Below are 24,453 nucleotides of genomic sequence, written 5' to 3' on the forward strand. Positions count from 1 at the left end.
AAAGCACGCAGCAGAGAACACTTCCAGTCTATCTAAACAATTAGATGTTTGCCATTTCGAAGTTCACAAATTGTAGCATTATCATAAATATGAGCAGCTCGTCAATACAACAAAGAAAGCGAATTCGCGTCATCGATAGAAAAGCGTTTGACTCACGAACTTCCCTCAATTCTGCATAGTATGATCGTCAAAAAATCCAACGAATATTCTCTTTGTTAAAAATGGCCGCGTTACGTCTACATGAAATGACGATTAGTGTATACTCGTATAATAAGTACCGTTTTTGTTGTTGTTTTTGTGCTGTGACAATTAATAATTGTTTTCGTATTAGCAATTTGTCAATTTTGCTAAGATAAGAAATATTTTCTTCTTTTTTGGTTCAATAAAGTAAATTCTGTAACTTCTGACTTCGTTTCGCTGAAGTAGCCTCCATTGACGTCAATACACAAAAGTACGTAACACATTCATATTATGCGCAAGCCATTCTATATTTTGACACTTGACAGACGGCGGTAAATTTAAATCAAAATCGTTCGGTGAGTAAACATGTATCCTGCTTCCACCAACGGTCTCGACGGATACGTGTTTACACACCAAAAAACAAACAAAAAAGACGCACACAATTCAATAAAACGACATAATTATAAGACCCTCCGCTTCTTTTTGCGACGTGTTAATTTCAAAGATAAATATAATTTAATGTCTTCCATCTTCATACAATCTACTGCAAATTAGTGTGAACAATTTGTCTGCAGTTTGTCCGATAACTTGCCTTAAATGTAGGTCAACGATAAGTTAAATCTATTTAGATGTCCGTAATGTTTTTCCTTGCACTTTTATTACAAGTTGTATTTATATTACTACTGCTGCTACTACTGCTGCTACTACTGCTACTGCTCCTGCTACTACTACTACTACTACTACTGCTGCTACTACTACTACTACTACTGCTACTGCTACTGCTACTGCTACTACTACTACTACTACTACTTCTGCTGCTGCTGCTGCTGCTGCTGCTGCTGCTGCTACTGCTGCTGCTGCTGCTGCTACTGCTACTGCTACTACTACTACTACTACTACTACTACTACTACTGCTGCTACTACTGCTACTGCTTCTGCTACTACTACTACTACTACTACTACTACTACTACTACTAAAACTACCACTACTACTGCTACTGCTACTGCTACTGCTACTGCTACTGCTACTACTACTACTAAAACTACTACTACTACTACTACTACTACTACTACTACTACTGCTACTGCTACTACTGCTGCTGCTGCTGCTGCTGCTGCTGCTTCTGCTACTACTACTACTACTAATACTTCTACTACTACTACTACTACCACCACCACCACCACCACCACCACCACTACTACTACTACTGCTACTGCTACTACTACTTCTACTGCTACTGCTACTAATTCTAATACTACTGCTGCTGCTACTGCTGCTTTTACCACTACCACTTCTACCACAGCTATTACTACTTCTACCACAGCTATTACAAGTTCTAACACTTGACGACGACCAGATGATGATGATGATGATGATGATGATGATGGTGATGACTATGATGATGAGGATGATGATGGTGGTGGTGGTGGTGGTGGTGGTGGTGATGATGATGATGATGATGATGATGATGATGATGATGATGATGACGACGACGACGATGATGATGATGATGATGATGGTGATGATGGTTGTTGTGGTGGTGGTTGTGGTGGTGGTGGTTCAGGTCGTTAAAATGTATAGAAAAATAATGAATATAACACAATAATGAACGGTTCCAAGTATACAATATATTTGAGAGCATTTTGTGAACACATACTGTACTAATGCAGATCAATTAACAAAACGAAATTAAATGGACTACCATTCGGATACAATGTGATCAGCCAGTGCATCTAATTGTCCCTATAGTTTCATATCAAACCTATTATCATACTTCATTATCAAGTTTTTATCACACATCACGCTGGATATCATATGAGTAACGTGACTATCTTACATATAACCACTATGGCCAGCGGAGATTTTAACACACGGCCGGAGGAATAGACACAGCAAAGGTATGTTACTTTTTCTAAAATACGTTATGCGCTAATGAGATTTTGCTGTTGGTTGTCGGGTTAGCGAGCAGTGGCTAGCACACTCGCTTTACATCAAGGCGTATCGGGTTCGATTCAAATCCTGGGCGCATTCGAGTTGGTTGGTGGTCATCAAGCCGGATCAGTGCGATTTCTCCGGGTACTCCTATTTCCCCCACGACACAAGACCACAATCTCGTGCAATATCGTACCAACGAGACTCACTTAGCATACATTCATATAAACATTCACTATCTTACCATAAATACAGTTTTTAAAAAGGCTTACAGTATATTTTCTGGTACTTTGGGGGACATTGTGTATGTGTCCATATGGCTCTTGGAAAAAGAACATGGCTTAAGCCGATGCTTGGTGGTCGTTGGCAGTGTTGCACTGTGTACAGTTGACAAGGAAACCAATACTGATATTTTCAAACCTGCGATATAGTTATCTCTATTCCAGAATGTACTAGTATTCATTGCTTTTGAACGCCTTCTTGTTCGGCGCCGTCCGCCTTCTATAAATTAATTGTGTCGATAGTTTTGAGTTGATTGTAATAATCCATAGAATGCCATAAATGACAGATAATTTAATTAGACTTGTACAATGTACGTCGTCCTCGTAGCCACATTAATCCTTTAATTAAACAAAAGACGCGATGGATGCATATGCAATATGACATATGAAAAAAGAGGTGAGGGTGAACAAAAGTATAATTAAAATTCAACATTCAAAGTTGTTATTTATTAGTCCTAGACACAACTGGATAAAATATTCTGCTGTGACATCTTTTTATACGAAGGTTTATTTGCGCCAGAAATCATGGGAACAAACCCAGACTGTTTCTCTGGTGACCTGTGTATAAAGTAAAATTTGTCTTGGACACATATTAATAGGACATCTTTCCGAAACATATTAAATGGCGATTTTACCAATGAAAATGGAACTAAACTTATGCTACTTTTCAGATGTTCCGATTGACCCTTCTCGTTGCTATGGGTGCGGTTGCTATGGCAGCTGTCATGCCCTCAAACCCCGCCCTGGACGGGGAATGGCAGGCGTACATGAAGTACCATAACAAACAGTACCTTCTCGGAGAGGAGCCAGCGAGGTGAGAAATAGGCGTTTATTTATATTATTTTAATTTGACTATTATATTTAATGATTAAAAATGGGTGAAATGAACGTAGCGAACAAGCCCTTCTTAATCATTAAGATTTAACTTCAGCTTAACGGTTATATTTAATGACAAAGCAGATGCCCCTGGTTTAACTTTGTCTTACTCATGATGTTCGTGGCTGCGATGTTTGATGTCACGTAAAATCGTAATGATCAAGAATAGGCGTAGTGGGCGTAGCAAAACATACAATATTCTTAGCCTGAATCAGTTTAAGACTTAGACTAAGAGAACTATTATCATCAAAATAAACTATTTATTATCATGTAAAATAAAGTTCTAGTAAGTGTTTTGGGTCTAAGAAATAAGAAACTTAAAGTTGCACTCTCACAGAATTACCGTCTTCAAAACTTTTTTTACATATATATCTGCAAACCAGTGATAAAAGACTGCTGACAAAATATCAGATCGCAGATTTACATAATTCCGTTTGAAAATTTATGTTTTATGGCTTAAAGCGTGACTAAATAAGTTTCTGTCAGCAGTCTTATATCACTGGTTTACATGCATGTTCGCATAATTTGGCTAGGTCCAAGAAAAAATAAAAAAAAGATGCCAAAACGTTTAATATGTGAGAGTGCAGCTTAAAGCTTGTTACTCTTACGAGTTTTCGAGAAATGGGGTCCATTATATTTTGTACAATTAATTTGGGAAATAAAATATATATATGAAGTTAATCCAAATGACTGACAAAATTTAATATCCATCATAAGTTAACAAATGGAATCGTGCTTGCATAAGGGCGACAAGCACGAAGTCGCGCGGCATTTAGGCAAAAACTGGCCTTAACACCGAAATTCCATTTCCTGTGGCAGTTCTTAGTCGATGCAAAAGCTTTCGGGCGACCATGGAGGTCTCCCTGACGGTCTGTCTTAAACGCTGACTGTTTCTTGGAATAGCGTTTGCAGACGAACATCACTTTATGATCATGAACAAACTGACCATCCAAAATAACCAGTGTACCCGTAGCACGTGCTTTACCCAAAATAACAAAAACACATACAGTTTATTAAGTAGTTGACCGTGAATTAGCTGATATATAAATGATAACTGGGTCAATCATATGTTGTATACAATTATTAAATTTAAACTATCAAAATTGATTAATTTAGACTAAAATGAAAAAATGACTAAATATTTTCTAATGTGTATATAATGACTATCGTATCTACCTGACCAATTTAACCAGATCGGGACAGCCTTTATCAATGTATTCACATGATAGTGATTCGAATATATGTCAATAAAGTTATCTGAAATTGCTTTAAATATGATAATTATCATAAAGACAATCGACATGGTGATAAATATGACCCATACATCTATGCAATTATGATATTATACAGACATCTAAAACCTGATAAAAGTGTAGTGATAGTAAATACTGAAGATTATAGATCCATACTTGAAATACGCCAAGGGTTATACGTTATAGACATGTTTAAATACTCTGATGAGTATGTTCAAGACTTTGAACATATGATATTTATAAAGTGATTTTCTAAATACACACTTCGTTTAGGGAAGTTCACCCATTCTCCAGATGATATGCCCGGGTGGTGAGATCCGGGGGGGGGGGGTTATCCCACCTCACTTTATTGCCCATCTTTATTGCATATATACGCTAAATAAAGTAGTGAACATTGTTCTTGTAGTATAATATCAACACTATAAATAATATACTATAGATCGAGCAGTAAAGACATTTATAAGTTCGAAGAAATATCTTCTTTTTATGACAGTAGAATATTATTTTTATCTCGATTTACGTTTTGAAAAACATATGATGTAATCATTTGTTCTTAAACTAAAACACACAACAGAAATAATAATATGAAAACTACAGGGACACGTCTAATATCCAACTATTTAACAAGGACCCCGATTAGAGGCACATGGTTTTATATTTACAGGTTATGCTACTGGTATTTTCCTTCAAGGTCCAGCATTGACTTAACGGAATAATAAGTAGTCAACATTAAATGGCATACATTTTATGGTAGATGGACACTAGCATTTAACAGGCTAAGTTAGGTCTTGACTACTGCATTGACGTTCTTTTTTAAATAATATTAATTTGGTAGCGGAAATACCGGTACAAGAATGCACATTATATCCACATTGCTTCCTTTTAAACTCCTACTACTTCCAACTAACATATCAGAAGAAGAAACTGAATTACCTTAACCACCACAATCTTAAACTCGATCGGGGAGTCTATAACTTTTGGTCGGAATAAACAAATGAAAAAATAACGATATATTTCCGTTTTCTTTGACAATGCATCATATTCTATTTATAAACATTACATTATATTCTTTTTATAAACATCTATTTTAGGAGGATGATCTGGGAGAAGAACCTGGCCTACATTAACCAGCACAATCTGGAAGCTGACAGGAACGTGCACACCTTCTGGCTCGGAATGAACGAATATGGTGACATGGTAAGATAGTATATAAACTTACTACTAAGGTCACCTAATCAACGCCTGTTTGATTGTGTAACGTGTAAGACCAACAAGGCCAACAGATCCCTTCAGAGAAAAGCATGTTCCTCCCTGATGGGGTCGACTGGTCTTTATACAAATATATTCTCCATCCACACGGTGATCTGGTTATGCAAATTTGCATATATATGTTATCAAGTACATCAGCGTACTACGAACGCACATCCGCATACAGCGCAACGTTACAACAGTTTCAATTCCCTATATAACGAGGGCAACTCGTCAAACTAAAAGGTTCACTTGTACAATAAAAAAACTCTTTGCCTTAACAAAGCTCTAAGTGTTGAAATAGTTTATTCCTATAGCTACTCAGAACTATTTATTCTAAACATCGAACGTACAACAGGTGCTTTGATAAGACGGCGCAAACAAAAAACATAAACGTACATGAGTTAAAATTATACCTGACATGACTGACAAAGGAGGTACAAGATTTTTGGAGTCATGCATGAAACGTTTGAAGAACAGTTTCATGATTTCGTTAAATTCATCGGTTTAAAAATAATGACATGGAATTCTGCATCCAGTTAGGGACCAGAATTTCATGTCATTAATTTCGTTAAATGAGCTGTGTAGGTGTGTGCAATCTTTCTGAAATGTGTAGCGTCATGATTGATTTGTGTTCCAGTCATTATAACTTTTTCAGCAATCAACTATAAGGAAGGTATTATTTTACCAAGTATTATTCCTATGATATTGCCTTTCCTTTATCATATATCATAGATTTTTTTCAAACTTGGGCAATAGATAACAAAGGACAGAACTGACTGATACTAACTGTTGGTTAACTATTGCAGACCAATGAGGAATTCGTCCGCGTCATGAACGGTTACAAAATGGCCAATCGCACGTCCGGATCTACTTTCCTTCCACCCAGCAATGTTGCCCTTCCCGACAGCGTTGACTGGAGAAAGCAGGGTTACGTCACCGACATCAAGAACCAGGTGGGTCGACGGCATTGGTTGATATCAAATAGAACTACTTAACTGATAAATATTACGATAAATATAAACGGTTACAAAATGGCCAATAGCACATCCGGATCTACTTCCTTTCACCCAGCAATGTATCCCTGCCCGACATCGTTAATTGGAGGAAACAGGATTACGTCACTCACATCAAAAACCATATGCGCTAATAACATTGGTTTATAGGTTTAAAACAGATGCGAAACAAATGTTATTGGGTTTTTATTATCAATAAAATTTTATTTTACATAATAGGTCATACCCTTTCTTAGAAATTTCTTCATGTTCTATACAATGCGGTTTATTATACGCTTTATTGACCAATGTCACTCTTGACAGTAGATACTTATATAATTGTTTTTGTATAAACTGCGTCATATCATATTGATAGGAAATGACGTCATGTTCTTTTTTAGGGACAATGCGGCTCCTGCTGGGCTTTCTCCACTACTGGTTCCCTGGAGGGCCAGACCTTCAAGAAAACCGGCAAACTTGTGTCCCTTTCTGAACAGAATCTTGTGGACTGCTCTAAGAAACAAGGTACCGTACAGGACTTAAAATTTGCAGGCGCTTCTATTTTTTTTTTTTTATGATATTAAGACAATTGCCGTGTTTAATAAATAATTGTCAAATAAATAAAAAAATATCGTTCTAAAAAAATGTAACAGATTTGGCTTATAGAAAAACAAATTGCCTTTAGAAATTAACCCCCTCCCCCCCCCAAAAAAAAAGAAATAATAAATAAAATAAAAATACACATGTTGTCTGAAACTTATGTTGCCTTTTACCGTACTAGTGTGTACGATGCCTATATTTCTATATTTGGAAACAACGGAACTTTTTCTGTTTTTAAAACATGCGATGTGATTTTTGATCGGCTATGGGTCCTATTTTAAGGAAACATGGAATTTTGGAATATATTTTATGAAACATGGGGCGTTTGTTCTGTTTAAGGAAACATGTTACATATTGCTTAACGAAACATTGGATTTTAGAAAAAAAAATGGAAACATGGAATGCGTGTTCTATTTAAGGAAACATGGGATGCCAGGGAGGTCTTATGGACCAAGGGTTCACCTACATCAAGGTCAACAATGGTATTGATACCGAGACCAGCTACCCATACAAAGCAGTGGTACTTATGATTTTATCACACATTTAAACACGTAGCTTAGTCAGTCCTCTTACATTCTGCATACTGTTAATATATTTTATTCCGGGGTAAATAACAGAGAAAGAGAGTACAACATCCTATGCACCATGTGAGTTTGGTTGGCGGTCCAAATGATGGATTCTCAAAGGACCACTGTCTCCCACATCATCGTGCCAAATGTTGACATATTAATATGTCTACCCTGGTGTAGTGGACACTGTCCCCGACTTTAGACTGCGAGTATCATGACTCGAAAACAGTGGAAACGGTCCCCGCCTACAGACTGCGAGTATCATGACTCGAATACAGTCATATTTGCGTAGTCAAGTTATATATTTACAGTTGGCCGAGTATCATATTGTAACTGTTTTCTGTTTTATTTCCATTAGGACCAGACATGTGCGTTCAGCGCTGCCAACGTAGGCGCTACAGATACGGGATTTGTCGACGTCAAATCCAAGAGTGAATCTGATCTCCAGTCCGCCGTCGCGACTGTTGGACCAGTGTCCGTCGCCATTGATGCGTCTCACTCAAGCTTCCAGCTGTACCGGTACATATATAGTTAATTTTAACTAATCATAGTGTCCTAGTATGTTTTGTAGAGTTACGTTTACATGAACCGAGTGGAGTTATGTGGTCAATGATTATTTCATTGTTGCGCTCTAATTGGACAAAGCGTGACGTCATTAGACATTTGCAAAATCGCGGCGGATCGTTCATACAGCGTTAACGCAAAAACAATATTAATCGATGTTTAGATATTTAACTAACACATAAAACGTCCTTAAACGTTGGGTACATTACTGCCAACGCCATTATCTCTCATACATGGCCCAAGCTCTTCAGATATGGTTGCGACGTACAATGTATCGTTTTCGGCCTACACATTAGTTATCTCTTTGCTTGTATTTGATAATGTTCATTGTCTTTTACATTGTGCCTCTGAACAGGGTTTAGCTTTTATTTTTCGACTTCTGGGCTTGTCCCTGTTGTTTTTCATTGTACTATTATGTTGATTCATACTGATACTAACTTTAATTTGATAGTATACATTTAGGGAAACATATTATCACTTATTGAGTGATCATTTTTTCCTTATTTTTTTGAAACATTTGGAAAACAAAACATAAAGTTGCGTCTTGATTCAGGTCCGGAGTCTACCACAGCTTCTTCTGTAGCCAGACAAGGTTAGACCACGGTGTTCTTGCTGTCGGATATGGCACCGAGAGTGGAAAGGACTACTGGCTCGTGAAGAACAGGTTAGGATATAAAAAGATGTGTTACTACTAATAGCAAATTACATCATCATTGTGAGATTTGATTTGTCTTTTGTCTTCCGGTCCTCATATTTGACATTGGAAGTGGAAACGAATATTTGTTGGAAAAGAACAGAATGAGATTTAATTTACTAAGCTTTGGCCACAAGTTACTGAATTGTGGCCACAATTAACTAAGCTTTGGCAACAAGTTACTACGTTGTGGCGACAATTAACAAAGCTTTGGCCACAATTTACTAAGTTGTGGCCACAATTTATTAAGCTTTGGCCACAAGTTACTGAATTGTGGCCACAATTAACTAAGCTTTGGCCACAAGTTACTACGTTGTGGTCACAATTTACTAAGCTTTGGCCACAAGTTACTGAATTGTGGCCACAATTAACTAAGCTTTGGCAACAAGTTACTAAGTTGTGGCCACATTAAACTAAGCTTTTGCAATAAGTTACTGAATTGTGGCCACAATTTACTAAGCTTTTGCCACAAGTTACTGAATTGTGGCCACAATTAACTAAGCTTTGGCAACAAGTTACTACGTTGTGGCCACAATTTACTAAGCTTTGTCAACAAGTTACTACGTTGTGGCCACAATTAAATAAGCTTTGGCCACAAGTTACTGAAGTGTGGCCACAATTTACTAAGCTTTGGCAACAAGTTACTACCTTGTGGCCACAATTAACTAAGCTTTGGCCACAAGTTACTGAATTGTGGCCACAATTTACTAAGCTTTGGCAACAAGTTACTACGTTGTGGCCACAATTGACTAAGCTTTGGCAACAAGTTACTACGTTGTGGCCACAATTTACTAAGCTTTGGCCACAAGTTACTGAATTGTGGCCACATTAACTGAGCTTTGGCAACAAGTTACTACGTTGTGTCCACAAATAACTAAGCTTTTGTCACAAGTTACTGAATTGTGGCCACAATTAACTAAGCTTTGGCAACAAGTTACTAAGTTGTGGCCACAATTTACTAAGCTTTTGCCACAAGTTACTGAATTGTGGCCACAATTAACTAAGCTTTGGCAACAAGTTACTACGTTGTGGCCACAATTAACTAAGCTATGGCCACAAGTTACTACGTTGTGGCCACAATTAACTAAGCTTTTGCCACAAGTTACTGAATTGTGGCCACAATTTACTAAGCTTTGGCAACAAGTTACTACGTTGTGGCCACAATTAGCTAAGCTTTGGCAACAAGTTACTACGTTGTGGCCAAAATTAACTAAGCTTTGGCAACACGTTACTGAATTGTGGCCACAATTAACTAAGCTTTGTAAACAAGTTACTACGTTGTGGCCACAATTAACTTAGCTTTGGCAACAAGTTACTACGTTGTGGCCACAATTAACTAAGCTTTGGCAACAAGTTACTAAGGTGTGGCCACAATTAACTAAGCTTTTGCCACAAGTTACTGAATTGTGGCCACAATTAACTAAGCTTTGGCAACAAGTTACTAAGTTGTGGCCACAATTTACTAAGCTTTTGCCACAAGTTACTGAATTGTGGCCACAATTAACTAAGCTTTGGCAACGAGTTACTACGTTGTGGCCACCATTAACTAAGCTTTGGCAATAACTTACTAAGTTGTGGCCACAATTAACTAAGCTTTGGCCACAAGTTACTGAATTGTGGCCACAATTAACTGAGCTTTGGCAACAAGTTTCTAAGTTGTGGCCACAATTTACTAAGCTTTTGCCACAATTTACTGAATTGTGGCCACAATTAACTTAGCTTTGGCAACAAGTTACTACGTTGTGGCCACACTTAACTAAGCTTTGGCAACAAGTTACTACGTTGTGGCCACAATTAACTAAGCTTTGGCAACAAGTTACTACGTTGTGGCCACAATTAACTAAGCTATGGCAACAAGTTACTAAGGTGTGGCCACAATTAACTAAGCTTTTGCCACAAGTTACTGAATTGTGGCCACAATTAACTAAGCTTTGGCAACAAGTTACTAAGTTGTGGCCACAATTTACTAAGCTTTTGCCACAAGTTACTGAATTGTGGCCACAATTAACTAAGCTTTGGCAACGAGTTACTACGTTGTGGCCACCATTAACTAAGCTTTGGCCACAAGTTACTGAATTGTGGCCACAATTAACTGAGCTTTGGCAACAAGTTTCTAAGTTGTGGCCACAATTTACTAAGCTTTTGCCACAATTTACTGAATTGTGGCCACAATTAACTTAGCTTTGGCAACAAGTTACTACGTTGTGGCCACACTTAACTAAGCTTTGGCAACAAGTTACTACGTTGTGGCCACAGTTAACTTAGCTTTGGTAACAAGTTACTACGTTGTGGCCACAATTAACTAAGCTTTGGCAACAAGTTACTACGTTGTGGCCACAATTAACTAAGCTATGGCCACAATTTACTAAGTTGTGGCCACAATTAACTAAGCCTTGGCAACAAGTTACTACGTTGTGGTCACAATTAACTAAGCTATGGCCACCAGTTACTAAGTTATGGCCACAATTTACTAAGCTTTGGTCACAAGTTTGGGCCACAAGTTACTAAGTTTGGGTAACAATTTACTAAGTTGTGGCGACAATTTACTGTGGTCACAATATAAATTAAGTGTAGCGGATGTCCCCTATGTACCACCGTAATATCAATATAAATATCATATCGTTTTATACCATTTCAGCTGGGGCAAAAGCTGGGGAATGGAGGGCTACATCAACATGTCAAGAAACAGAAACAACAACTGTGGTATCGCCACCCAGGCCAGTTACCCAACCGTGTAATCTGATTGGTCAACATTTGACTTCACACACCACCTTGCTCTTGACTTTTGTTATACTGTCTCAGGAATATTTTCTTTGATAAAAAAGCGTCCTAAAATTGCCCAGAATGTATTGTAGAAATTATTGTACTGACACTAATGTGTAACGTAAGAAAAGATATCGACAATTTAGGCATTTGTAATATTTGTATCGAAAAAGTGATCTTGTATTACAAAAGTTTGAATAAAAAAGCAGAAAATTAAGGACTTCATCTGTTTCATCACATTTATCCGCATTGTGACCCTGGCATCGACCTGGGGCTACTTTTTCTAAAATAGAGACTCACAATCAAATCTGCAGATTTGAATTTAATCGTAAATTGCCATTTAAAGGGTAAGAATGGTAAGAATTGACATATCCGTTAAAATAACTTGTATCCCAATTATTTAAAATGTATTATGTCAAACCAAAAAACAATATTTCAGATATTTTGAATAATATTATAGAAATCATTTCTGGTTTGTGTCTCCAACTGAGACTCAATAGAGTTCGTGAACAGTTTTTCCCAAAACACTAACTGATATCAGTTTTGACTTTATGGCCAGCTGATTGGACTGTTATTATGACTGACTAACATATTTTAGCCAATTGCTCGTCTTAGCACCCCCCCCCCTTGAAATGGCACCTGGTTTTTCTGATATCTTTGAATATACTGAAGTACTTATACAGTTCTGGCAGGATACATTGTTTAACAAAACAAGTTGTCAATGCCTTTGAAATTATGAACCATTCCTGGCTATAGGATAGTAAAATGAGTCTAGTGAGTTACTGGAAAATTACTTAAGTTGTTTCGAAACACTTGGGCCAAATATGTACGCACCAGTTGCGAACTCAATTCGACAATATTTACAACACATCATGAGTTTATCTTTTGTTCAGCCAATAAGCAACCTATCATACGACATGGTAGTACTAAATTCGACATAAGCTACAACACATCATGAGTTTATCTTTTGTTCAGCCAATAAGCAACCTATCATACGACATGGTAGTACTAAATTCGACATAAGCTACAACACATCATGAGTTTATCTTTTGTTCAGCCAATAAGCAACCTATCATACGACATGGTAGTACTAAATTCGACATAAGCTACAACACATCGAGATAAAAACAACATGGGCTTTTTATTGCCCCGCCAACAAGCAACCTTACATTCGCCATGCTATTACCCAGTTTGACATTTAGTAGGTTGCGAAACAGGTCGTGTACGTGTTTTTGTAGGTTGTAGTTGAGTTTAAATGTCATTTGCGATAATCATTTTTAGGCTGTAGGTCGCTAGGCCTGCAGACGTTTATAACCGTATCTCGGAAATCGCATCGGCAGATCGACATAACATTTTTAACTTTTGGCGAATTAATGCGCGCACGGGCGTATCAACCCCAGCGCTGTTAGAACTGCGGTGGTCACCAGCCTAATTTACAATAACATTTACATCGAATGTTCCTAGTAAGCAATCTGCTATAAAAGCTACGGACTGCTTTCTGCATGTTAATTAGCTTGCTATAAATAGCACTGTAATGAGTTTTCAATCTATGTAAGGTGGTTATTATAGTTCGAATGAGCATCTTTTTGTGTAATATATCGCAATTGAAAATGTACAAAAAGCAATTATTTTTATATCGGCGAATTACAGAACGTAGTATAAAAAGCAGAATCCTATATACCTGTGTTTAGATTTAGCTTCGGCCGAGGACCGATATTATCTACATGTACATTTAAGTTAAGAATACAATGTGGTTCATCACATTCGCACAGGTTTATTCCCCGGAAATAAACTCTGAGAAGTCGTTAAAACCCGGAAAAAAATATGATCGTATTATGATGCAAAAAATGCTAATAAGGCGTAAAATATCAATTCATAATGTTTTAAATAAAATTATAATACTTTATTTTATCCAACAATCAGATTTTGGTGATTATAGTTCATTCATAAGCATATTTTCTATGTTTAAAATGCTTAAATCGCCTATTACTTGACGTTTTATTTATTGAGATTGTTAGTTTTTACTTGTGTTTGTAAAATCTGTGTCGCATAAAACCATTCGCTTGTGTAAGTACATACTAACAACTATTTAACCACTACTAAATGAATATTATAAACTATTTCCATTCAAATCAAATCGCGTAAAGCGAATATTTCTCAGTATGTCTCAGTAATTTCAGTCCAATATCTTGAGCATGTAACATAATGCATATGCATTTTTAAAAAATGATATAAATCTGTTCATTCTGTCCACGATTGACATATGTTGATGGCATTATTAAGATACTTGTACATCAAACATACAGGAAATAAATAATATGTGGATGATTCGATCAAGAGATATTTGGCGTTGTAGAAAGAAGCCTTAAACATAAGCGTTATTGATACACCCAATGCATTTTGTTGGGATGCATTTGGTTTAGCTGGCGTACCCTGGTAGTAAATACGCCTTAGTCAAGTTTGAAGTGAAGAGTAAATTCTACTAAAATTCAATAATGCTCTATCCGTGGCAGGGCATTGTTTATGCAACAAAAGCTCCAGATAAGGTTTTATATGATATTGAGAATTACTCTATGCCTTATAACTAACTATTTTGTGTATTCCACATTTCAAGTGACTTATACTTTATGATCTCATTGAGAATCAACATTAAACCCTAAAAGTTTCGCGAAGAAAATTATGAGCGGGCATATACTATCTTTAGATGTTTATGTTAAAAATCATGTTTTACAATTACATGACTATACTCACAAAACACTGCATGCCGAAAGCCATACAACGCTTTAAGCGCTTTGATTCAACTTGTTCCTGTGCACTCGCTGTTACTCGCATGAACTATTGTCTTTGTGTTATCGTTCATGTCATTATAAACATGTAAACTTCACACATATCCGGATGACGTAGTGCACACAAATAAATCTACATGTTCTCAAACCTTGATGACGTAGTTCAGACAATTCATTCAACATGTACAAATACCTGGATGACGTAGTGCACAAAAATATTCCACATGTACTTCTTGAAGTTGTGTTTCGCAACCTTTCCAACAGTTGCCCCAGTAAGTGTACATGTAAACTTTTTTTTGTGCACTTCGTCATCCAGGTCTGTATATAGTGTACTGGCAAAGAATGGCATGGACAAAAACTAGAAACCAAAATGATTGCTGTATTTTGGCATGATAAGTATTTAATGTACATCTATAACGTATAAGATGCGAATGGCATCTTTTTAATACCTCATTCTCCTTCGAAGTGATCTCCCTTGACAAGCAGATAAGATCATCTATGCCACCACGTAATAGATTAGCTGGCGTACAGCTAAATGAGGTTTTCGTTTGCTTGTTGAATAATACTTGTTGTTTTTACACGCATTTATGTAATATTTGTGGGAAAGGACTTTCATAAGTTGTTTAACATCTTCCAGTTCAATCTTATATTTTGGTGGGGGACAAGATGTCTCAACAAATGATAAAAATACCCTTTAGCAGGGCCTTAAAACGAAAAAGATCGTAGAAAGAAACTAGGCTCGACTTGCTGCTCTCTAGCTTGTGATGAATCACCCGTCTCAAGAAGTCAATATTTACGAAGGTGAAAATAGAGAAGTCGAAGTCGTATGTCATCAGAAATAACAACAGTTTTGTGTTATCAAAAAACTTTAAAACATTAATCAAACAACTATATATTATAGCGAAAAGTTCATTTGTTTTACGTTTACCTAGATATAATAATGGCTCTTAACAGCAAAGAGTAATTTGTTAGTTTACACATGTAGTTACAAAAAAATGACGCTTGTGTCTATGGCGACGAGAAACAGATATTTCAACACAAAGCATACACAATAAGATACAAACACAAATATAAAAGTGTATAACCTGGTTAAGCATGTCATTTATACCATTTAACAGATGGGGCACATCTTCCGTAATAGGATTGAACGGAAACCTAGTTGAGTTATTCTTTTCATTAATTAAACATTTCTCACGGTTTTATCAACAATAGGTACAAAACGTTGATTGTTTTAATCAGCCTGAAAGTAAGATAACTTTAAATGATCAAGTCATGTAATTATATGTCCTTTGACTGGCACCGAACTCTACCATTTTTTTTTAACCACGGCATAACCATTCTCCGGTTCTTTTGCAGCTGCATTCCGGCTACCTTTCAGATCTCCGAAAGTATCGTATCCACTGTCGCCATCTGCTTCCCTCTTTCCATGAATATCATCCTTGCCAGAACCCTTCAAATTATGTTTGTGCAATTGATTATATGTATTATCGTCATCTCCACAACGTTTATTGCGTTTGCCGTTTATAATGTTACTTGAGATATCATATTCATTTTCAATTTGTCTGTCTAACAGAGTTCCATTTTTATGAATATGGTCATACTCATTAAATCGATGTAAAGTGACTTTGTTATAGTTGCTATCTTGCTTAGCCAATTTAGTCGCGGCAGTGCCATTTCTGCCATCGGTTGTGTCGTAATCGTTAACAATGTCTTTCCCTGGCGTTTCGGTCAAATCACAATGGTCAAAATCGGTCGCATCTGGCTCTGCATAATGATCAGCATCAATTTTATTCACTCCGCCAAATGTCTTTTCAAGTACAAAATAAGAATGATTGGAAGCTGTCAAGTCATGCATTGTGTTTGTGCTAGATTCAAATACCGGTGTTGATATGTATGAATTTTCTGTCGCTGTGTTTGCGGTATGATTGCTTGTTTCATCAGTTTGTTTGTGGCACTTCGGTAGAAGTTTCCTGCAAAGTAAAATATATGTAGCATTAATTTCAATCTACAATTGTTTATAAGTAGGGTACACCCGTTGTACGATATTATGGAAAGAGATTTCCATGACGTCTGACGAATTTAATTCCCGTTTTGAGTTTTGTTCAAGAATTAAGGTTTTTGCACGACGAACCATTGACGAGGAACTAAGGATATACTTATACCTACGTTTATACTTATACAAGACACTGACTAATTGGTAAATCATGACAAATATAATATATAAACAAATACAGTTTAAACTACAAAACCGAATTTAACATTCACGGGTAATGTGCAAAGATTAAAATGTGGTCATTTAATAATGACCGATACCAACAAGTAAGAGAAACGTTTAAAAAAATCGAGTGCAGCCTTACTAAATTACAAGGATTGTGGACTGTTTTAACGTATGAGCAACATCGTGTGGACGCTTTTACTATTTTTTTCGGTATAACCATGTATGCCAATTTTTATAGAAAAAGACATTCCAGTTGTCGAGTAATATATAAGTAATTCATTTGAATATCCATATAAGGTAAAATTATTATAAGTTATACCTCCTTTTTAAGAACATCAACACAATGATCGCACCAACAATAAGTAAAACTAGAGAAACGGACACACCAGCTGCGAGACCGGCCGTGGATCCTGCAATATATGAAAGGAGCATGAAGGCTGTTCAATTTTATTAAACAACACTAAGATGTTGCAACTTGGAAAGAAAAATCAATTTTGGAAATCTTATTTCTAATGTATTCAATCAATGTTTGACTTAATCACAGTTTACATATGCCAACATTATTCCAGGTTTTTTGTGTTACTATTTATAGAGTATGTCTTTCATAACACGTTGTTTGTTGTTTATTTAGGCCTTCGACGTGTATCTTTAAACAAACCTGCTTTTACTGATAATTATTTTTAAAATTAAGTTACGTTCATGTAAAAATACATACATAATTAATCAATATAAACGTAAACACTGCTACAGTTCATATATGTATAAAACATTTTCCAACCAAAAACACATACGTGTTTTATAAGATGGATAGCTATAAATATACCTGAGTCTTCTGTGCCTAGCGACGCCGTTGTTTCTTCCGGTGCTGTGTACGATTTTGTTGATGTTGTTGTGTTCGAAATTGCTGGTAAATACACAAAACACACATGGTTACATTTCAACTACATGAAATCACGTTTTCTACTTCAGTGTTTCACTATTTCCCGATTTCAAATTCTCGACTCCACGATCTCAATTTTATAAAATAACGATTTCAATATTCTACGATTTCAACAACTTCATATTCATTATTTCACGGATTCATTGTTTCAATTGCACGAATTCATGATTTAAACTTCACGAATTAACAAATTTGACTTATAGATAATTAAGACTATTGTTTATTCATAATTATATTCTATAGGGATGTAAAGAACAGTGCATTCCTTACTTCTCAAGATTACGAATCTAGTGTTATACAATTATTATTTAAAGGAACTGAAGTGTATAGGAAGACTAGTATACATCGAAAACAAGTGAATACATTTGTACAATAACGTAACAACCGTTTGACTAACAGTTCTTTCTAAAACATGTTAAGCGGCGATATTTTTAACTATTCACGGACATCAAAACGGTTCCGTTACTACATCGATTTCAGAAAGTTGAAAGAAATGTGTATTTGATAAGTATTCACTTTTCTTACAATCTAGAAATTTATCCATATACTCTTGTCCATTGAAAATTGTAAACATGTATCCCTATAGACTCGGCCTCTTCGTCTTATAAAGGAAATAAACCATATGACAATACCATATGACAATAAAAAAAATACGATCTCGCGCAAAGCTAAAACAGGGACGATAAAGGAAGTTGATAACAAATTTATTGTTATATAATCTATACTCTGTAATGCATTAGCAATAAATGTATACTTACGAGGATGGCATAAGTGCTTTCTAGGTTGAGTCCCATCTTTAAACACAACCGTACCATTTTCATGCAGAACAGCGACCGAGACCGCAGGTATTTCGTAGAGGGTGAAATTTTCTGCATATTAAGTATCTTTTGAACATTTGATTGGGTAATATGTTCCAATTATATTTCCAATGTAGTTTAAGCGATATGTTTTATTAATTTTGCTTATGTTCTTTTATATATCATAATCGTTTATGACCATTCATAAAATTGTTTTCTTCATCCATTTGCTCCAAATAACCTCTAATGTATGCCCAAAGAATGTATGAGAGATAACAAATAAGCTATCAATTAATAAATATAAGAACATGACATACCGGTTCGTTTTATAGTGGACAATTTTCTTATGACCCCTGTCCAACGCTCTTGTCCGGCAACAGTGTTAGAAAACGATGTGCTCAATATGCTTGTATATGTCGCTGGATATTTTCCGGCAGCACAACACACTTCAGATGCAGATGCCCACGTTTCTTTAAAAACAGAGTTCGGAATTACAGCCGTTTGGTTATCATCTGTAGAAGAAATATAAGAAATGTATATGATATGATACATCCCTTTGGGTTCCGACCAATAGTAAAAGCAAAAAGACTATGGTTAAATAACTTCTACAAGAAGATTGATCATGACAATTATATGAAATATATTGCTTTATAGATAAAATCATCAAAGGTTAAGGTCACAGTGACCTTAAGCAATACAATATTTTCCGATCAATAATTCAATAAAGTCCTCCGATTCCTCAAATTTCACCATATTAATTTCATATGTCACAGTGATATTCCGTTAGAACATTCCTTTAGATAAATAATTTAAATACGACTGAGCCCATGACCATAAAATGTCAGAATAAAATAGTAACCAGTAGAACAATTTCAACTAGTTTGGGTTTTAAAGGTAGATACCAAAGTTATATTTAAGTTTACTTCTATTTCTGATAAAACACACCCACAGACTAAGACAGTGGTTTCCTCTTTGTAAATGTAGCTGGTGATAAGTTGCTTTGCATTACCAGGCAAAGTAAATGACCCGCATATATTTCGGACGCAAAAGGTCAAGAGGTTTCTAGTTATATATAGTTTCCGATCAATAACTCAAACAAAGGGGTCAAAGGGCCATGGTTATAGAAAATTTCACCAATAAAATAATGCAAAAGGAACGGAGACTTTTAAGTTCAGAAGTAGGTTTGTTAAATAATGACAAGCTCAGCTCTATTTAACATTTGATATGTTCCAGATTGACTAATTGATATGTAACAATGAAAGTAAATGAGATTCAAAGAAAAGTTGTGTGCCATAGCTTTATTATTTAGTAGGTTTAGGATAAGGCTTACACATTTAAATGTGCTGCTTTTGAAAAACGTTGGTGCTAGTGGTTATTGTTATGGTACTCCCTACTTCGACCCACTCCGCCGCTGGTTATTGAATTATTTTCGTTTTTGATCGTAGTGTTTACTGGTTGTAATATATATATACCTAATGTGAATGTATTAATGTGGCGCTGTGTGTCTCGTTGAGGGTGTTTTCGTTCTTTGATCGTTTTGCTTTTACACAAGCTCATTGTTAAATGTTGGCCTACTGGGTTCGTCTTTGAATGAGATATAACAACTTTTATGTTATCTGTGTGCTTGGAGCAAAGCATATGTGCCCAGCTGCATTCTTATTTATTCAGCCTACTGCTGACTGAACTCATGTATTCTGAAACTCTCTTCTGCGGATAAGCCCCTAGTTGTATAGCCTACGCATAAACAGTGTGGTAGATGTATGTGTTGCTTTATAATAAGATGTCATTAAATGGTCAGCGTTATGAAATACAATTAAAAGACGAAAACAATTAGGAAGTCATAGATGGCAGATTTAGTCAGAGATACTAAAAAATTAAAGTGTGATATAATTATATACATCTCCAAGACTGTTTTATCCCATTACCTTTTAAAAATGAAATGTCCAAGTAATAAGACAAAGTTAATGGGAACATGTCTATATTTCCCTTGAAGTACTTGGATGTACAAACACTAATAATATTAAAACAGCCTTCGATACATTGTCGACATTATCTCATTTTTATCGTGTTAATTCTTTTCAAGTTGTTCATTTGATCCTATATTATAGTAACAATGACTTCTAAGCCTTTCAGATATTAATATTATATGATTTCACCTTTACTAGAAAAGACTACGCTGAGAAGAAATACGTTTATGATCAACAAACTCAAAACTTTACTATATGTAGACTATATTGAGTACAAATGTTAAATTCTACTTTTAAAATACAGACTAGATAATGTTTGTGTCTTGGAATGTACATTTGATTTATATCACATAAAAGAAGGCATGTTTTACATCATTATCATCAGATCCGATTTTACAATTTAAAAAAGCACACGATAAAATGGGATAAATCTTTTAATATCCCTTAGCCCGTCAATTATTTCTGGTAATAAATGATAAAAATGTGTTATTAACTGGGTTAACCATATACCTGAAAAGTTATGGTTATTGCAAAGGGGTTGAAGGGAAAAATCTTTCTTCATGCATGTCCTCCATTTAAATATGTATTCGGATGGAGTATTATTGTATGTGAATGAGAGGCAACTGCATTCAATCGACGTACATGTGTCGTCCGTCTTTGATATTACTGAAATATATATGATTACCGTAAGATAACATTTCACATGATAACAACAGTCATATCTTGGAATCATTTGCATTAATCACGCATGCGTGTACCAACTGCACGACATGTACACGGCTTTGGTTTGTCCTAGGCATAGTTTCGGCAAGGGTGTCAGTTGTTCGAAACGAGTGTCAATAATGACAACTTCATGTGCAAATAAGCGTCGACATATCTTCTAAATGCGAAACATTTTGTATTTCGTATAGTCAATCTCTTTTACCCTTCACGTAAGGTATGTTATACAATTTTAATAACAAAATGCTATGTTACAAGTTTACACTATGCTGCTATAATAAATGCTACTTTTAATAATTATTTATCTATAGAGTCAAAACAAGAGCACACGATTTTAAGCCTTAATTTATATATTCTCTGGCAAAGAAAGTACTTCATAGGGAGACATCTCCTCAATTTGTATACAGAAATAATATACGTACATTAAACTACTAACTTACTTCTTTCATTGTCTGTGTTGTATACAGACATTATATTGGTCTCTGCCATTCCACACGGAAATTCAAAGTTCGAGTCATTGCAATGTGAATCACAAGATATGTTGGCAAATACTGTATATCCCAAGGCACATTTACATGTAAGGCCCTGGAAAAAATTACGCTTTTATAACATCTTGCATGTATTTACACAAACAGCTAGTGTGTATATTCGCTACATTCATACGAAGTTTTAAATGTTTCAAGATTTTACGCATCCAAATAATAAATAAATTAGTAAAACAAATACAAAGAATAAAATGTTATATTTTCTTACTGTATTTGATTTCCATAACCCGAAGGTTTTACATCCAGTAGCGGATATGCAGTCGCCAAGACTTTGTACGTCATAAATCTGCCCTTCATACTGATCCCTTCGACCGTTTCCTAATTTTGCGTTCATTTGTAAAAATACTTCATAATGTAGCAACATTACGACAATGCAATTCTTAAAAAGTGATGCATGCAAACACACCACGTTTCAAAATATATTAATTAAAATATATTTAATGATAAACATAAGAGCAAAGACGGCTCGGGTTTGTATACATTGCGAATGTAGCTGTAAGTGAACACAAAGATAAATGGCAATGATTCCTAAGCTACTACAAATGGTCAATCTTTACTTACCGACATATGTGTAGGTAACCATTGCTTGATAATAGCCAATCCAAACACCTTTCCCAGGAATTGTTAGGTTCGAAATATCCTCGGTTGAATCTATAGAAGGTGTACTCCCAGAGAAATTCAGGACTGGAAATGCTATTTGACATGAAGCTTTTCCCCATACCGATGGTTGTGTCTCGATGAAATAACTATGCACTGGAAAATAAAAAGAGAAAATACATCAACATTGTGCTCAGAACGGTTACAACTACATAAGTAGTGAATATAGGAAATGAGTGTCCAAAGAAGCGTAAAACATATATTATTAATATGAATCACAAGTCTTTGAAACGTTAAGAAAACAGGAGTCTTTAGATAGAACGCTTCATTGACAATAATTATACTAATATATATAATAATTCTTTCGACGCACCCTGGTATGGACTTGAGACACTTTTATTTACGGGTGACGTCTACTTATGGACTTAACAAAGTCGTTTGTACGACCCTACCTACTTCACATTCGGCCAAATATTCTCAAAATGTGCTTCACATAAATTAATTGAGCACATATTGTTAATATTGCTTTAAAGTCCTCATACGGTGTTCATGTATGGCAGGGATTACTTCCCTTTTTGCCGTAGTTATGCAATTATTGATTTATTTTTTTTGGTTCAGCTAATGTGAAACAAAAAAGTTGGTCATTCATTGCTCTTATAAGGCATGAGTAGGCCGCATCCAATTGCACATGTTCTCGGTATGACCTTCCTAAAACAATGAAAATCAATACGGAAATACCCAAAGTACATTTATATGTTTAGATCGTCAGTATCCAGAAATATATTTGTTTGCTTATGCGTTGAAAATAAATCGATTAAAAAGTATGTTTCATGTTTCGTACAATAGAATATGAAGCAAACTTGTTTTGGTAATTTAAACTATTATTGCTACTGACGAATCACAAAACATCGTTAATTCAAATAGTTATGATTAAGATTTATATGTATTTATCTGCGGTTAAATTAAATTAAATGCGGTCGACAGGACAACATTGTGTGTTTTGCAAACCAAGGCTGATTCATTCTTATGAGATTAACAGAGATGAGTGACTTTTATATTTAATTAAATCATTGACATTTTAACACTACTGTGATCACTAGCGACTCCATGTTTTATCATGTATGTTTTATTATGTACGCATCATCAAAACGATAATTTGATTCTGAACGATCCACATCATGACTCATAACTCACTGTCTATAACTGTCGCCCTTCGCGAGTTACAATGGTGTTTTGTACTGTTTAATTAAAATGATCGTGATACTGTATACACCCCAACCTGGACCGACATTTGTTCAGATATCTGGTAGAAATTTGGCTAGTTGACCTTGCTGCGCCATAGAACATTGGTGTTTGAGAATGAATATTGTAAATCGAATTACATTTAATAAATTATCATATTTGTTGCCATTTTTAAAACATTCTACGTGCACTTTCAAAGTTGTTTGTAAAAATGTTCAAAAGGCTAGTAACTAATATAAGAAAGTCTTGCTCTTAAAATCCAAAGTAAAAATGGAGGATTTAGTTAAAACATCAAATTCATCGATGTGAAATCACGACAAAACGCAAATGGATGCCTTATATGATAAGGTGCTCTCACAGGCGGTCCTATAATGTATGCGTTTGTCAATGCCAAGTTTCCTGACAGCGGTTAGTGTCAAAATGTACATGTTTACAGGTTGGATACTTGGTTCATCTCTAAGCTTTTGAGCAAAGTTCCGAGGTATCACACATATGCCCTGCGCCATATTTAGTCGCGGTGGAACACTTGGGTGTTGAGTTATATCAGACGAACCAGGAATACTTGAGATGTTTTAACAGTGTATGCTTCATAGGCCATAGGGGCTTCAATGATTGTTATGCATCTATTTGTTATCCTTACCTATAACTGCCTTATTGTTTGAAAGAGGCCCGGGGAAATGATGAC

At 35.6% G+C, this 24,453-nt stretch overlaps 2 protein-coding genes across 6 annotated transcripts in view; one reads left to right on the forward strand and one right to left on the reverse strand.

The window, feature by feature from the left end:
• The first annotated feature begins 1,983 nt into the window (after positions 1–1,983).
• Positions 1,984–12,173, forward strand: LOC128240701 (procathepsin L-like). Its single transcript, XM_052957447.1, has 9 exons — positions 1,984–2,079; positions 3,066–3,208; positions 5,615–5,720; positions 6,581–6,727; positions 7,168–7,291; positions 7,786–7,886; positions 8,294–8,454; positions 9,053–9,163; positions 11,832–12,173. Exons 2-9 carry the CDS (start codon positions 3,066–3,068, stop codon positions 11,929–11,931), a joined length of 993 nt encoding a protein of 330 aa, XP_052813407.1. The 5' UTR covers positions 1,984–2,079; the 3' UTR covers positions 11,932–12,173.
• A 3,404-nt stretch (positions 12,174–15,577) lies between these two features.
• The window catches only part of LOC128240487 (uncharacterized), a 77,297-nt gene continuing 68,421 nt past the window's right edge, over positions 15,578–24,453 (reverse strand). Inside the window, exons 2-10 of one of the 5 annotated variants that reach the window (XM_052957136.1) lie at positions 22,491–22,682; positions 22,138–22,247; positions 21,825–21,969; positions 21,175–21,330; positions 19,015–19,167; positions 18,659–18,769; positions 17,784–17,864; positions 17,280–17,370; positions 15,578–16,712 (exon numbers count right to left, since the gene is read on the reverse strand). In XM_052957136.1, coding sequence (XP_052813096.1) covers positions 16,049–16,712; positions 17,280–17,370; positions 17,784–17,864; positions 18,659–18,769; positions 19,015–19,167; positions 21,175–21,330; positions 21,825–21,969; positions 22,138–22,247; positions 22,491–22,682 — 1,703 coding nt within the window. In that variant the 3' untranslated portion in view covers positions 15,578–16,048. Of the gene's footprint in view, positions 16,713–17,279; positions 17,371–17,783; positions 17,865–18,658; positions 18,770–19,014; positions 19,210–21,174; positions 21,331–21,824; positions 21,970–22,137; positions 22,248–22,490; positions 22,683–24,453 lie in introns of all 5 variants that reach the window. The other 4 variants (XM_052957133.1, XM_052957137.1, XM_052957134.1 and 1 more) reach the window with 4 other exon arrangements.

Source organism: Mya arenaria, chromosome 7 (assembly GCF_026914265.1).
Source record: "Mya arenaria isolate MELC-2E11 chromosome 7, ASM2691426v1".
NCBI classification, from domain to species: domain Eukaryota; kingdom Metazoa; phylum Mollusca; class Bivalvia; order Myida; family Myidae; genus Mya; species Mya arenaria.

What these genes read in the sequence shown, in the direction of transcription:
- LOC128240701 (XM_052957447.1), top strand. Translation starts at nt 3,066, where the DNA reads ATGTTCCGATTGACCCTTCTCGTTGCTATGGGTGCGGTTGCTATGGCA. An exon ending in TGAACGAATATGGTGACATG is followed by an intron (nt 5,721 to 6,580) that starts GTAAGATAGTAT and finishes TAACTATTGCAG; the next exon opens with ACCAATGAGGAATTCGTCCG. An exon ending in GGACTGCTCTAAGAAACAAG is followed by an intron (nt 7,292 to 7,785) that starts GTACCGTACAGG and finishes GTTCTATTTAAG; the next exon opens with GAAACATGGGATGCCAGGGA.